The 17,212-nt window shown below is 35.2% G+C and overlaps 1 protein-coding gene and 1 pseudogene across 5 annotated transcripts; one reads left to right on the top strand and one right to left on the bottom strand.

Annotated features, from left to right (window-relative positions):
• Nucleotides 1-10,134, top strand: part of LOC113112138 (testican-2-like) — a 15,105-nt pseudogene extending 4,971 nt beyond the window's left edge.
• sar1aa (secretion associated, Ras related GTPase 1Aa) lies at nucleotides 9,984-16,489 on the bottom strand. Of its 5 annotated transcripts, XR_003293314.1 has the most exons (9): nucleotides 16,344-16,489; nucleotides 14,987-15,056; nucleotides 14,401-14,520; nucleotides 14,259-14,324; nucleotides 14,035-14,138; nucleotides 13,832-13,963; nucleotides 12,873-13,067; nucleotides 12,281-12,318; nucleotides 11,943-12,175 (listed from the first exon to the last, which is right to left on the bottom strand). XR_003293314.1 is itself a non-coding variant. In XM_026276072.1 (7 exons), exons 2-7 carry the CDS (start codon nucleotides 15,042-15,044, stop codon nucleotides 12,951-12,953), a joined length of 597 nt encoding a protein of 198 aa, XP_026131857.1. In that variant the 5' UTR covers nucleotides 15,045-15,056; nucleotides 16,344-16,489; the 3' UTR covers nucleotides 11,943-12,950. The 5 variants fall into 5 exon arrangements, 1 of the variants encoding a protein (XP_026131857.1); XR_003293315.1 differs by lacking the exons at nucleotides 11,943-12,175; nucleotides 12,281-12,318 and adding an exon at nucleotides 9,984-10,108; XR_003293313.1 differs by having other exon boundaries at nucleotides 12,281-13,067.
• Between the last annotated feature and the right edge of the window lie 723 nt (nucleotides 16,490-17,212).

The raw sequence follows: 17,212 nt of genomic DNA, 5'->3' as shown, positions 1-17,212 counted from the left end.
AGATGGATGGATGGATAGATGGATGGATGGATGGATAGATAGATAGATGGATAGATGATAGATGGATGGATGGATGGATGGATGGATGGATGGATGGATAGATGGATGAATGGATAGATAGATGGATGATAGATATATACAGATTAGATGGATGATAGAATGATAGATAGATAGATAGATATATAGATAGAGATAGATAGATAGATAGATAGATAGATAGATAGATGATAGGATGGATGGATGGATGGATGGATGGGATTAATAGATGTTAGATATATTATAGAAAGATAGATAAGCTGAAGTATAAACAATTCTACAAAAAATGAAATATATAGAAATATATAGATCAAAAGCAAATATATATATGTTGAACTTTAACTAAAAATAAGAAGAAAAGATAGTTTCAAGTGTTTTATTCACATGTATCACAAACAAATTCATTTGTTAAAAGATGTGCATAACAGCAGATACAAATCAATGCTGCTTTCCTCCAAAGTGAAATGTGTATTTTTCAATATTTCAATTTTGTGCATGTAAAAGCGTTTGATGTTTGAGTACTGTGAGGGTCTTGATGCTCATGACGGTGGTCTGACGGGGTGTTGCAGGTCTGGACACCACCAAGGATCCGTGTCAGAAGGTTGAAGTGCAGTCGTCACAAGGTGTGGTGTGGCTCAGGGCGATCAGAGAGCGATGTGTGTGACCCGCAGGAAGCTCCAGCACCGGTCAGTCTCTCCGGTCAAGCTCAGTGTCTCAGAGTTCACATCCTTCACAATCAAACATTTATTTCTACAGAGAAATTTAACACATCCTTGCTGAATAAAGGTATTCATTTCTGCCAAAACAAATACAGATTTATTTTTTATTTTTAACGTTTTATTCATCAAAGAATCCTGAGAAAATATTAAGCAGCACAACTGTTTCTAACATTAATAATAAAGCATCATATTATTCAGATTTCTGAAGATCATGTGACACTGAAGACTGGAGGAATGATGCTGAAAATACAGCGGAGCATCACAGAAATACATTACACTTTAACACAGATGCACACAGAGAACAGATGATTTACTCTAGAATAATATTTCAAAATTTTTCTGTATTTTTAATAAAATTAAAATATTCTCTTTTTGTAAAAAAATAAAAGGTTTTGAAAATATTGTTTAATATAATAATAATAAAAGAAATCATATGGTCTAATGTTTTCATTATAATTTCATTTTTATAATGAATGACAAGTATTAATGTTAAATGTTTACCTGTTCCCCATTTAATTTATTGATTGATTTATTGATTGATTTATTAATTGATTGATTTTCATCATGTGATTTTTGGTGAATTGTGTTAAATCCAATTATGATCAGTTTTTGATCGTAGCCAACATTTCAACGTAATACAAGAGATATCAGTAAAACTGAGATTATAAGATAATCCATTGAAGATTTAATGAGCCTGAACATTTATCGCTTCAGATATTGTAATAATGTATTTTGAACATGAACATCTATTTAAATAGAAATACAAATGAACTCCAGTGTACTTTAGTGTTCAGTGTTAATGGCTCCTTCGGTCTCTGTTCATTTGCTCCAGACTGATATTAACAGCAGAACACCAGAGTTTATGAACCCACCGAACATTTCTCATCGGTGTGTGTGTGTGTGTGTGTGTCTGAGACTTTCAGCATTTATCTGGTCCGCAGAGCTTTAGTGTAATGGGCAAAAACTAATGGGTCAGAACATTATAACCGGTCGTGTTGTTCCTATCTGCTGAAACCATCGTTCATCTCTGAGTGTGTAACAGTGTTATTATCTGTGTGTGTGTGTGTGTGTGTGAGAGAGAGAGAGAGAGAGAGAGAGAGAGAGAGATTGAATCACATTGAAAGTTATTACTAAACTGACTTAAAAAATCATTTGTTGGGATGTTTTTTGGGTTAGGGTTAGGTGGGACATAGTGAAGAGACAGAAGAGAAAGAGCGAGAGTGTTTAATCTCACATGAAGTGCTGATTTTGATCTTTGATGTTAGGTCTTTTCTATTCTTGAAAGAAATGAATGCTTAAGGTTGATTCAACATTACTCTTCACCGTTGTCTTGAAAACGATCATAGTTTGTGATTTATTATCTTAATTAAAACACATTAGCCATAAAATCAAAAAATTCACATATATTAAACATCTAACTTCTATTAACAAAATGAATAGATAGAAGATATAGCCTTGCATTGTCACACAAATAAATAAGGTATTTTCCTTTTAAAAAAATAATGGTTAGTTTTTGTTTCATTGTTATTTGTTATTAAAGACACTCACTTATATTAAACCAAGAAATGAAAGTTTTAATCATCTCTAATCATAGAGTGTCTTCTTGAAAGCAGAAACTGCTGGATTGAGATTGTTTTGTTGTGTTTGGTGTAGAATCAAAGAGTCTGGACTGAAGCCTCACGCTAACAGCTGTAACCTCTGTTCAGAAATAACCTCCACACCTGTGTGTGGATCAGACGGACACAACTACAACTCACAGGTAAACACACACACAGAGAGAGAGAGAGAGAGAGACACACACACTCAGACACACACACACACGGCTCTGTGCTGCAGTGAGAACATCAAGGCTTTAGCTGGAATCAGATCAAATATTTATAAGGGTGACCGCAGGAAACAGTGATTTCTCATTGAGAAGAGAGAGAAAGAGAGAGAGGGAGAAGGAGACAGGGAGAGGGAAGGAGGTAATTTTCCGTCTCTCACATATAAGGTCATAATTAAGAACAGTGCATAAATCGATACAGTGAGCAGGAGCAGAGTTGTCCACCTCATTCATCACACCCATGTGATCTGCAGCTGCACACGCGCTAGAGTTTACACAGCGCAAACACGCTAGAGTTTACACCATGCGCACACGCTAGAGTTTACACCACACACACACGCTAGAGTTTACACCACACACACACGCTAGAGTTTACACCACACACACACACGCTAGAGTTTACACCACACACACACGCTAGAGTTTACACCATGCGCACACACGCTAGAGTTTACGCTGCGCACTCACATGCTAGAGTTTACACCACACACACACGCTAGAGTTTACAACGCACACACACGCTAGAGTTTACACCACACACACACGCTAGAGTTTACACCATGCGCACACACGCTAGAGTTTACACCATGCGCACACGCTAGAGTTTACACCACACACACGCTAGAGTTTACACCACGCACACACGCTAGAGTTTACACCACACACACACACGCTAGAGTTTACACCACACACACACGCTAGAGTTTACACCATGCGCACACACGCTAGAGTTTACACCACACACACACGCTAGAGTTTACACCATGCGCACACGCTAGAGTTTACACCATGCGCACACGCTAGAGTTTACGCTGCGCACTCACATGCTAGAGTTTACACCACACACACACGCTAGAGTTTACACCATGCGCACACACGCTAGAGTTTACGCTGCGCACTCACATGCTAGAGTTTACACCACACACACACTCTAGAGTTTACACCACACACACACGCTAGAGTTTACACCACACACACACGCTAGAGTTACACCATGCGCACACACGCTAGAGTTTACACCACACACACACGCTAGAGTTTACACCATGCGCACACACGCTAGAGTTTACACAGTGCAAACACACGCTAGAGTTTACACCACACACACACGCTAGAGTTTACACAGTGCAAACACACGCTAGAGTTTACACCACACACACACACGCTAGAGTTTACACCACACACACACGCTAGTTTACACCACACACACACGCTAGAGTTTACACCATGCGCACACACGCTAGAGTTTACACAGTGCAAACACACGCTAGATTTTACACCGCGTACACACACGCTAGAGTTTACACAGTGCAAACACATGCTAGAGTTTACACTGCACACACACACGCTAGTTTACAGTGCAAACACACGCTAGAGTTTACACCGCGCACACACACGCTAGAGTTTACACCGCACACACGCTAGAGTTTACACCACGCACACACACGCTAGAGTTAACACCGCACACACGCTAGAGTTTACACAGTGCAAACACACGCTAGAGTTTACATCGCACACACACACGCTAGTTTACACAGTGCAAACACGCTAGAGTTTACACCGCGCACACACACGCTAGAGTTTACACCACGCACACATGCTAGAGTTTACACCACACACACACGCTAGAGTTTACACAGTGCAAACACATGCTAGAGTTTACACCGCGTACACACACGCTAGAGTATATTTTGTATTTTTAAAAAAATACTTGATTCAAATGATTTTTTTATATTTTATTTGTTTGTTTTTTGTTATTTCTAAAAAAAAATCAGTTTGAATTTTTTTTAAGATGTATTTCATTTTTCCCCATCTTATTTAACAATATATTTAAATAATAATGTTCAATTAATTGTAAATAATTATTTTGTTTTTATTTATCTTTATTTATTTTAAATATTTGTTAATTTATTTTAATGTTTTAAAAAGTTTATTTAATAATAAAAAAGAATATATATATATATATATATATATATATATATATATATTTATTTCTAATTTATTTATTTATTCACTCATATTTATTTTCAATTAATTTTTAAAAATTCATTTTCAGTTAATTTTTACCAATTCATTTTCAATACATTTTTACAAATTCATTTTCAATTAATTAAAAAATATTTTTCAATTAAGTTTTAAGTTTGAAAATGTTTTTAATTTTGCTATTTTGCAAAACATCTTACAAGTCCAACAAATACTCGTTCTTAAGTCAGAATAGTGAAAACCATCTTCAGCCATTCATATCTGCTTAATTATGTATGTGAGTGTTGCTTTGAGATATGAACACACTGCGCTTCTTTCATATAAAGCTCTCTCTCCTGTGTGTGTGTGTGTGTGTGTGTGTGTATGTGTGTGTGATCAGTGTAAGCTGGAGCAGCAGGCGTGTTTATCGGGGAAGGATCTGTCTGTTCTGTGTTCTGGATCATGTCCTTGTATCAGTGCTGGACGTCCTAAAGCAGAACCCAAGATCAAGACGAATACAGAGACGTCACCCGCAGCCAAACCAGGTCCATACACACACACACACACACACACACACACACACACATTACTCCTTCAGCTCTCTCGGTGTAAACGTGCAGAATGATGTTTAGTGTCACAGCGAGTTCAGACCTTCATATTTTATGAAGCCTAGTTAGAGGAAATTTGAATGCATTTGAGTGAGTTTATTGTTCCTCTGCATTATTAATCTGCTGGCTGAAGTGAAAGAGAGTCTTCTCGTTATTTACTGGTGTTTCTGTCTCTAGAGCTCTGCAGCGGTCAGGATTTGGCAGATTTGGGCGACAGACTCCGAGACTGGTTTCAGCTTCTCCACGGAAATGCAAAACAGAACAACTCTGGAAGACAAAGAACAGCATCAGGTGAACACACGACAGAGTTCACTGCACGGGGAAGAAGTCTCTTCTGCTCACAGAGGCTGCATTTATTTGATTTAAAAATACTGTAAAATTGTGAAATATTATTCTAATGTAAAACATCTGTTTTCTGTGTGAATCTGTGTTAGAGTGTAATTTATTTCTGTGATGCACCACTGTATTTTCAGCATCATTCCTCCAGTCTTCAGTGTCACATGATCTTCAGAAATCAGAATAATATGATGATTTACTGCTCGAGAAACATTTGAAATGTTGAAAACTTTAGAAAAACTATTCCAGCCATGGAATAAAAAAAAATTAAAAAGCTTATTATATATCTTATATTTTTTCCCGATAGCGTTTTTGGAAAAAGTTAGTGTAAGTATTAGTTTTAGTTTTAGTGTTGATGATTACATATGTTTTCATATGCATATACTTCTATATGAGATCAATCAATCAATCAATCACCTTTATTTAGATCATGGCACCTTTCTGCATCTTCTATCTAGACTCACTCAGGAGATGTGTAATAGCGCCCCCTAGCGGATAACAGCGAGAACACAACTGAACAGAGTTGAGTTGTTGGATCATCGTTCTGAATCTCGGCTTGTTCCTCTGCAGTGTTTGACCGGGGGCTCGTGGCCGGCTGTAAGGACTCCATCGGCTGGATGTTCTCCAAGCTGGACACCAGTAATGACCTGTTCCTGGATCAGTCCGAGCTGGCCGCTATTAACCTGGAGAAGTATGAAGTGTGCATCAAGCCCTTCTTTAACTCGTGCGACTCGTATCGTGACGGGAAGGTGTCCACGGCAGAATGGTGTCTGTGCTTCTGGAGAGAGAGTGAGTGTGGCATGGGCTTTTCTGGGGAAAATGATCTTTCAGTGCAAAAACAATAACATTGCACTGAGAAAAAAAATAGTAAGCAAGAGAGAGAGAAAAGCATAAAAAAAATTCTCTGATGGTTCTTCTGACCTGTAAATGTTAAATGTTAACGTTATTTTATTATCTATTTTATCTGACCTCATGTGTGATTTGAGAGATGGACTGCTGTGTCATAATATATTTTTTTCTTGTATTTTTTTGCAGAACCTCCATGTTTGGCTGAAATCGAGAGGATTCAGATACAAGAGCCGTCCGAGAGGAAACCGGGTAAATGCAGACAGACAGAAAAACCAGCAGAAATGCAATTACAGGAAAATGATTTGAAACGAAGCCACCTTTGGTTAAGAAAGGAAGGATATATGTGTGCAATGATTAGAAGATAGAAGAGGTTTTTTGAATACATCAAACCCATATAATCAGACTTCTATTAAATTAGAAAAAGTGTATTTTTAATGGAAAATGGATGCAATGTATTTTCTTTGTGAGTAACAGAGAATTCTGTGGATTTTATTGTTTATAGTTGATTAATGACATCAATATGGTTAATATTAGTTAAGTAGCTAAATTAATTAATACATGCATGCACAAAAATAAAAATACATACAATTTAAAAAGACCAGGAATATGAATTAATAGAGTAAATATTTTAAAAATGTTTTTAAAAAATAAAATAAAAAAATTGTAACCATATTAATGTTTTTATATTATGAGATAATTGGTGGAAGTAATGCCAGTCTTGGTCGCTGTATTTATTTTCCTTGTTTAACCACCTAAGAGTATGCAGAAAAATCAATAAATAAAATTAAAAAGATCAGAAACATGAATTAAGAAATTTAAGTAGTTTAAATTAATAATTAATAGTTTTAAATTGGTATACATTTTGTTACCATATTACTATTATTTTGTTATAGAAATAATAATAATAATAATAATGTATTTTCTTTAACTACCTAAAAATAAATAAATTAAATTATTAAATATAAAAATAATTATATATATATATCTAAAAAGTAATTATAAATAGTTTTAAAATGGTAAAACATTTTGTAACCATATTAATGTTCTTGTATTATATTTATTATAAAAAATAATGCCAGTCTTGATCGCTGTATTGATTTCCCTGGTTGAATTAGCTAAAATTTTATAAATAATTAATTATAAACAAATAGAGTTAAAATTCAAAAAATGTTAAATAAACAAATAAAAAAATGACAAAGAAACTATATCACTTTGAATCAAGTTTAATTAGCTAAAAATAAAGTATAACATATAATAATTAAACATTTAAGTTTAATATTTAATTAAATATTTTTAAATTAATAAAGGTAAATAAATATTAAAACATAAACAATTATGACTAAAAACAATAAGTAAAAGTAAAATAAAAATACCAAAAAAGTAATTTCACGAGATCACTAATGCGTGTGTGGTTTGTGTGCGTTGTGTGTGTGTGTGTACGTGTGCATGCATGCGTATGTGTGTGCATGTGTGTGCTTGTTTGTGTACATGTGCGTGTGTGTGCATCTGCTTGCATGTTGTGTTTGTGTGTGTGTGTGTGTGTGCATACGCCCGTTTGTGTGTGTGTGTATGTGTGCGTGCATGTCCTTGCATGTTGTGTGTGTGTACGTCTGCATGTGTGCGTTTGGCCATGTGTGTGTGTGTGTGTGTGTGTGTGTGTGCAGGCATGTACATCCCCAGCTGTGATGAGGACGGTTATTACCAGAAGCTGCAGTGTGACCGCAGCCGTGATGAGTGTTGGTGTGTCGACCCTCACGGAGCCGAGGCCCTGGGCTCCCGAATCCACGGACACCCCGACTGCGGTGAGTGACCCCTTCAAGTAAAGTCCCTTCACTCATTATATCTGCGAAGTCTCCGAGCAGCTCAAACAAGACAAAGTGCTGTCTAAATGAACGGGGGACATATAGCAACAAAATCTGAACTGAACTCCCCGTGAATATTCTTTAATCAGACCAAAAATAAAAGTTACTATAAACTATAATGAAGTCTGATAATTGTGTGTGCTGTAGACGAGCTGCTCAGCTCTGGAGATTTCAGCAGCGGCGTCGGCTGGGAGGACGAGGAGGACGAGGAGGAGAAAGACGTGGATGAGAACGCAGAGGAAGAGGAGGATGAAGAGGAGTCTGACGACGGGGGATACATCTGGTGAAACATCTCCTGATCTACTTCTGCTTCCTGAAGCATCCCACCAGCACGAGTCTGCATTTCACTGTTGTTCATTTCTGTCATCGCTTTAACGGATGCACGAAAGACTCAAACTCTGTGAAGCCTGGAGACGGATGCGTCGTCATTAACAGGGTATTAGGGTTCATCTGAGGGGATTTATGCAACAGAACTTGGTTTCTGAACCTCTGGAGATCAGGTTTACACTCACTGTACAGACCTTCATCTGTGTGAACGTGACTATCATCATGAGTCTCAGCTTCTGGCTCTCTAGAAACCATGTTCTTATGCACTAATAATGCATATTCCCTACATTAATGCTCCGACACGGTCAGAGAGTTACTGATACGCTCATATACACATTTATGATGCTTGCTTTCTGGAGCAGCTAAAAAAAATAATCTCAAAATCTAAAAAAATTAATTCACACATACAATTTTTTTTTTTTTAATTGCAAATCACATTTTGTGATTATGAATAAAGTCAAGAAATGATCAATTGTAAATATATCAACTTTTTGTGAGTGTGAATTAGCTTAAGTATTAGTTTATTACAATATATGAGTAATGTATTTAATATTTAGTTAGAATATATTTGCAAACATAAATCGATGAGCTCATAATCTAATTCATATTCACAAAATATGATTAGCAAATACACAAAGTGACATCCACATGAACAAAAATGTGAATTTGCTTGCAGAAATGTGCAAAGATACTGTATTATATATATATTTGCAAACATAAACTTCTCAAATTATATTCAGAAAATATGCATTGCACAATTAAAATTCAGTAAATGCAAACTTAATTCATAGATACAATATTATGTTCACGCCTTCCAGAAACCAATCGACTTCTTTGTGAATTAGCTTGCAGTTAAGTTTCTTATAATGTTTATATATTTAAATTATATGCAAAGTATTTATAAGTGTTTATTTTAAACATAAACATTTGCATATACTTCTAATTTATAAGTATGTATTAATTATATTAAAATTTGAGTAACTTTTATTATAAGTATATAATGGCAAAGAGAAAAAGACAAAACTCAATGATTTTTCATATGCACAAAATATGATTTTTAAATTCAAAACTTATTTATAAACACAAGTATGTTTCTGTCTTTTCTTATGTTCACAAAAAATATGATTTTCACATGATTTTTTCACTAATATTTGGTAAATGCATTCATTTTGAGACTATTTTAGCTCGATTTGCTTTGGCGATAAAAACATTTGAAAAAAAAAAAACAATGTAGCAAACACAGACATGGAGCGAAACATCAAAGTCAAATTACTGATATGTAATTAACTTAATTATGACTGACAGCTGAAACACTTTGATTTCACACTCGTCTCTGAATCAGGAGTGACTCCGGTTTCTTGAATCTGTCTCTGATTCACATCAGGTTGTGTTTTAAATGAAGCCTGTGGGATGTCAAAGGTCATTTTTGCTGAAACAGAACATGAACCGTTAACTTGATAATGTTCTGGGCTTTATTTTTCATATATTGCATGATCGTTCACAGCAGAAAGCTCTTTTATTGGCTCTTTCTGTAGAATAGCAGTCAACGCGTGATGTCTGATGTGGAGAAGCTCGGCTCCTCGAAATCTGTGAAATAAAATGTTGTAAATAACCGAAGCGTCTCTCTGATGCGTAATCAGCTGTGTGTTGTGTGCAGCGTCTGAGAATCAATATCTGGCAGCGCTGGATTAATATACAGCCTCAGAGTCGCTGAAAACACTGCTGTGATATTAAACAGCACCAGAATCAGATCATTCTGCATCAGAAATATTATTCAGTTTCATTCATCACTCTGGAAATGGAAGGTGTTGAGTGCAATGCATTGTGGGATACTGTATTCCAGCTGTATGCTGCAGTTTCCCAAATGTAGTAAAGATCTGTGCATACGGTAATTTGCATATGCAGCAGGATTATAATAGGATTATTATTACAACTAATACTAAAACTATAAAAAATTATATTTACTTGAAATGCAATAGACCATAACTTTACATAATTTACTTGCTAAGATGACTTTTCTCAATTTATAGTTAAATACTAATTAAAGCTAAAACTGTAAAGGCATTAAAATAAATAAAAAAATGAAATGTTTATCTAACAGTTTAAAAATAAAAACGAATTCAAAATCTGATTAAAACGATAAGTTATTAAATTAATATTACTAAAAAATATATAATAGCTGCTAAATTAATAAAAATGCTAAGAGTTACTACACAATTTAAAAATTTCTACAACTTTAACTCAAAATACAAACTTTTAAAAATTTATTTTTGAATATGAATAAAAACTAATAGTTACTAAATTACTAGTAAAAAACTTGGTTACTAAATTAATAAAAACAAAAAGAACTGGTAAATTACTACAAATTAAATTAAATGAGAACAAAGTATTAACAGAAACTATATCAAAATATTAATAAAACTATAATTGTTACTAAATTACTACAACTTAAAAAAAAAATAAAGTACAAACAAAGATTACAAATATTTATTTAAAAACTAGTATATCAGTGAATAACACTGCTGTGCAGTAAAGATGATATATACTGCAGGAACACACAATATATGCACTTAGCAAATGCTTTTATCTAAAGCCACTCACATTACTGTGAAGGTGTACATTGATTTCAGTTCATTCATCAAATACCTTACACTTTCACTCATGCATTCCCTAGGAATCGACCCCATGACCTTGTGTTGCTGTTTGAGCTACTGCATGGTAGTTAGTTTTATCTGTTCAATCCTGAAGGTGGAAAGGAAAACCAGGCAGAAGAAACCAGAATGCTTTCAGTGTTTCAGACTTATTCAGACACATCCAAACAGTGTTTTATTAACCCCCTGAGGCTCAAACACACATTTCTAGCCACATGCATGCCCTCTTTATCTGAACACACTCCAGTTAAACTGCTGTCTGTCAGGATTGCAGTGTGTGTCTTCTCATGATCTGAAGTCTCTGCTGCCTCCTGCTGTTTAACAGCCGTGTAACTAACAATTAAAAGCAATATTTTGTCCAATCGATAGAGTTCTGGGTTACACTTGATTATAAGGTGCCTTTGTTACAGTTTAATTATACAACTGATTACTGGGTAATATTAATATGCATGTACTTACTATAGATTTAGGGTTAGTTGCTTGATGTTATAATACTAAGTACATGTAACAAGTACACTGTTAATGAAGGTGTTACTTTTTTTGTTACATTTTATTTTAAGGCGTCCTTGTTACACTGGTCACATGCACTTCCTATTATAATAACAATACATTCTGCATAATTACATACAAGTAACAGACTCTAATCCAAACCATACAGTAAGTACATGTAGTTAATTAATATTACTCAGTCCTTAAATGCATAATTAAACTGTAACAAGGACAAAATATAAAGAGTGGATTATCGATATTAAATAACAACAGTAGAAACATTCTTTAAAATAGTTTAGTTTATAGATGTTTACGGTCTGTTATGCTGGATTCCTGTACACTCAAGTCAAAGCTATGAACAATAAAACACATTTATACTTCATTATACAGTATTTACACACTTGCAACACAAGATGACACCTGTGCCGTAAATGCTCTCATATCAGACGAGCCAAAGCTTCTCCTGATGATCAACAAACACTGACGGCAGCTGATGACTTCATCCACACAAACACTGTACAGTAGAATATATATCACAGCATACTGTACATCTCAAACACATCAGAGCTTTAGAATGCAGACGTGCTCTAAATATTATTCCCTGTACTCTGATCATTACCTCAGAAGCCATGGCTACAGGATCTTCTGCATTTACAGCTGCACACATGCAGAACAGATGACAACACGATCACGAAAATATCCACTGAAACACACCATGTGATCAAATCAACCGCTCTGATTTATAGAAGCTTGTTTAAGCCACAAGACACTTTGTTTTAGGAACTGTGACTCTTTATCTCACAACTCAGACTTTCTTGATTCAGTTTTGGCTTTTCCTCGGAACTATGAGAAAAGAGGTCCATCATGTGAGAAACAGTTTGAAGCGTGAGATAAAAAGTTGCAATTGTCTTTTTTTATTTGATTGTTTCAGTGTGGGGGGAAAAACAGTATTGCAAGGTTCAAAATTGTGAGATTTTATTTCTTCTTTGTGAGGAAAAAAGTCCGAATTCTGAGATAAAAACTAGATATGAACCAGAATTGTGAGACCTCACAAGGCAAACTTTCCTCACAATTTTAAGAAAACAAAAACTCAGAATTGTGATTTTGGAAACACAGACTCACAGTTCTGACTTTATATCTCACAATTCTGAATTTCTCTTTATTTTGTGAAAAGAAAAGTCTGAATTGTAAGATTGAAAAGTCACAATTACCTTTTTTAAATCCGAGTCAGGAGCGGGTTTTGATACTTATTGCTGATAATAAATCCGATCAGGCCAGAAGGGATGAACTCAGTCGATGTACTGCGAGAGCCAGCGGAAGCCTTCTCCATAACCCTGCTTCTTCAACACGCTGCACATGAAGACCTCGAGCGGACGCACGTTCATCTCCTTCAGCGCCACACTGCCCTGCAGACACAACACACATCATCAGCATCAGTGTTTAACACACACTCCCACCCAAGAGTTCGGAACAGATTTACACTGTTTAATTAAGAAGTCACCAAGCCTGCATTTATTTGATCCGTAGTACAGCATAAAAAACAGTAAAATATTTGTATTATTTAAAATAAAAGTTTTCATTTTGAATACATTTCAAACTCTAATTTATTTCTGTGATGCTCCGCTGTATTTCCAGCATCATTCCTCCAGTCTTCAGTGTCACATGATCTTCAGAAATCATGAAAATATGATGTTTTGCTGCTCAAAAACATTTATTATTAGTATAATTATGCTGAAAACAGAATAGTAGGTTTCTCTAATTAAAAGAAAGTTCAGAAGAACAGTATTTATCTGTAACAGAAATCTTTTTAACATTATAAATGGTGTTTTCATCACTTTTGATCAATTTAAAGCATCACTGCTGAATAAAAGTATTAACCCAAATCCTGAAATAATTTACTCAACTGTTTTAAATAATATTAATAATAATCAGAAATGTTTCTTGAGCAGTAAATCATCATATTATTCTGATTTCTGAAGATCATGTGATACTGAAGACTGGAGGAATGATGCTGAAAATACAGCGGAGCATCACAGAAATACATTAGAGTTTGAAATATTTTCAAATAGCAAACGGTTATTTTAAATGGTAAAAATATTTCAGTATTTAACTGCTTTTGCTGCACTTTTGATCTAATAAATGCAAGCTTGGTGAGCAGAAAAGCGTTTACCTTCCCAGTGGTCTGTCCATCTAGACCGAACTCCTCTCGCAGTCTGATCTCACTCACAGCCTCCGGACGGTCGATCTTGTTCCCCAAAACCAGCACGGGAACGCCGGAGATGCTCTCGTCTGACAGCAGAGCCTGTAAACACAGAGACTGAGCTCAGAGAGAGAAGCGTCTGCCTGCGATCGGCTGAAACAGCTCAGACTCACGTCCAGCTCCAGCTTCGACTCAATGAGACGCTCGTGATCCGCACAATCCACCAGGAACACCACGCCGTTGACCGCAGGAAGGTAGTTCTTCCACACTCTCCGGGCTGCAGAAGAAAGACAACACACTTACAAGATTCATTTAACTTCTTCTTTGTTTTCCACAGAACTGTAGGTGAGTATTCAGACTGAAACTCCAGGAGTGATGCTGAAGGGACAGTTCTGACCTTGTACATGACCTCCCAGGTCAAACGTAGTGAAGGTCATTCCTGCGATGGTCAGCTCCTCGGACGCTGAGAGAAACACAGTCAGAGGGAATCATTCATCTCACAGCGGTGTAGTGTTTTAATCGCAGTAACAGAGTCTTACTGGGGTGTAATGTGGGCACATGTTGTCCTAATCTGTCGTCTTTGAGCATGTGAAGAAGAGTCGTCTTCCCAGCGTTATCCAGCCCGAGGAAAACCAGCTTTCCAGACTTCTTATACAAACCTGCAAGAACACAAACACAAAATGTATGTATATATCCAGTGTCATGCCCCTTCTTGTTTTGTTTTTAATCTTTTGTATATTTGTCACACTTTAACGATTCAGATCTAATTAATAGTACACAAAGATAATGCAAGTAAATATAAAATGCAGTTTATAAATGATGATTTCTTTGGGTTATGAAGCAGGACAATGATCCAGGAATCCACTTCTGAATGCCTCAAGAAAAACTCAATTCAGGTTTAGTTGCTGTAAAGCGTTGCACAACTAGTTATTAGATTTAGGGGGCAATTACTTCTTCACGCTGTGCCAGGCAGGTTTGGACATTTACCTGCATTATCTTTGTGTAATATAAAATTACATTTTAAAGTGTGACAAACTTTTTCACGGTCATCATCATATCTACTTTGTTTCCAACTATTTTCCACGTTAGAGTAATATTGGAGTGATTAAATCTCATGAATCAGACCTAAAAACTGCAGCACTCCACTGAAGCCTCTGTAGATCCAGTCAAAAATAAATGACATCGCAGATGTTTCCTAACAAAAACACAGAAAAAATTACCAATATTTTACACAGAATAATTTTTTTTTTAACTAGGCTGTAGGTTTGAAACTTCTCAAAAAGATAAAAAACACACCAGTTTACTAATCTTCATCTACTGTAAATATATGCAGAACAAACTTGTTTTTAAACATGTAAGGTTAACTAGGTAATACCATTTTAAAAAATTATCACATGGTAATACTTTATGTACTGTTTTTGACATTTATTGCAATGTATATTATAACATTAGCATGTTTTCCACACCTATTAATGTGCATGTAAACATCTACTGTATTACTGTTTTTTGTTTAAAATTTATTGTTTAGTAAATATCTACTGTATTTAGGGCAATATATCATAATATTAGTATGTTACAGTTAAATATAATTATACTCGTTTTTGTTTGAGCGAGTCTGAGTCATGAAAATGTCACACAATGCTGAAAACATAAATTAGTGCAATATCGTAATATTAAAATGTTTTTCCACACTTATCGATGTTCATGTGGGCTAAATATTATGGTATAAATTCAGTACCATTGCATATCACTTTTTAGCACATTTAGTTATGTTACAGCCTTATTCCAAAATGGATTAAATTGATCATTTAAACTTGAGTGTAGTCTTTGATAAATAAATTCACTGTCTGCCGTTGACAACAACAACAACAACAATTTACATTTAACGAACAAAAAACGTTTTTCTTTTTTTGTTCGTTAAAAAAGTACAATCAATTTTCCATTAGCTCAGATACAAAACTGAACTACTTTAATAATTGAAACAGTAACGTTAGTTTAATCAGACGGACGCGCGCATTAACGGTCGGCGAATATTCCCTCAGAGACGACGACGGATTTATTACTCATTAATATGCGATATAGAAGTTAACTGTTTACATTTATTTCCTAAATTTTTCTGGTGTGGCCCGAACATAGGAAAACAACGAGAAGAAACGTATTTCGTGATGAACAGGTAACGTAATGTAGTTTTTGAAAGTGGGCGCTTAAAATAAAATTGATGACTGTAGTGTTTACAATTTTATTTAGGCTATGAGCCTATAATTCATTGTGTTATTATCATCAATGTTATGAATAATAATATTATTATATATGCACTTATTGTCGTATCAGATGAGTGACAGAGTCATCAGGTGCAAGATAACACACACACACACGCACGCACACACACACACACACACACACACACCGTTAATCCCAGGCCTGATTAAAGCCTCGTCCGGTTCTCTCTCTCAGTATGTATGTGTTTTTTATCATCGCTCACCGTTTCTCAGACGCGTGTCGCGGCCTCAGTGTGTCGTCGTTAAATTATCCGTTTTTTCCGTTATTCTCTGAAAGCGCGCGAGCCGTGGAGCGTCCCTAGTACTTCGCAGGATCTATCACATGAGCGCGCACGACAGCCTGACCTTACTTCCGCCTTGATGCACGTCACCGTCGGTGCGCGATCTCATTGGTCAGAGAGCGTCGCTACTTTTACAGTTAAATAACATAATTAAAACCGCTTTTATGTGTGTCAGTCATTACAATAATATAACAATGCTAAAAAAAAGAACAAATAAACAAATTACAAATGTTTCACGTCAAAATCACGATGTCTAAAGACGTGAACGTAATTTAATCTTCATAAATATTTAGTTTATTTATTTATGCGCTAATGTCAATAACATTAGAGAAACTGATTTTGATACATCTAACTTATCTATCTATCTATCTATCTATCTATCTATCTATCTATCTATCTATCTATCTATCTATCTATCTATCTGTCTGTTTGTCTGTCTGTCTGTCTCTGTCTATCTATCTGTCTGTCTGTCTGTTTATCTATCGATCTATTTATTTATTTTTGCTCTGCCATCACTCTAAAAGGATTTTCCAATTGAGAACATTGTCAGATTTTTTTTATTATTATTATTTTTTTTAGTTTAGGATTTTTTAAATGGGGTTATTAAATGTAAAAAGTAAACGAAATATATTTAATTTTCTTACATGACTAACATAATATTATGTGCATAAATGCACATTTTCAAGACAGAACCCACTTTTGTGTGTTCTGTTTGCTGCAGTATTTTGGGACTATTTCCAATTCACCTTGTAATTAGGCAGTTATTAAAAACGACTTGTCCTTAAATATTT

The sequence above is a fragment of the Carassius auratus genome, chromosome 12 (genome assembly GCF_003368295.1).
Source record: "Carassius auratus strain Wakin chromosome 12, ASM336829v1, whole genome shotgun sequence".
NCBI classification, from domain to species: Eukaryota; Metazoa; Chordata; class Actinopteri; order Cypriniformes; family Cyprinidae; genus Carassius; species Carassius auratus.
This window is presented reverse-complemented; position numbering and strand designations above follow the sequence as displayed.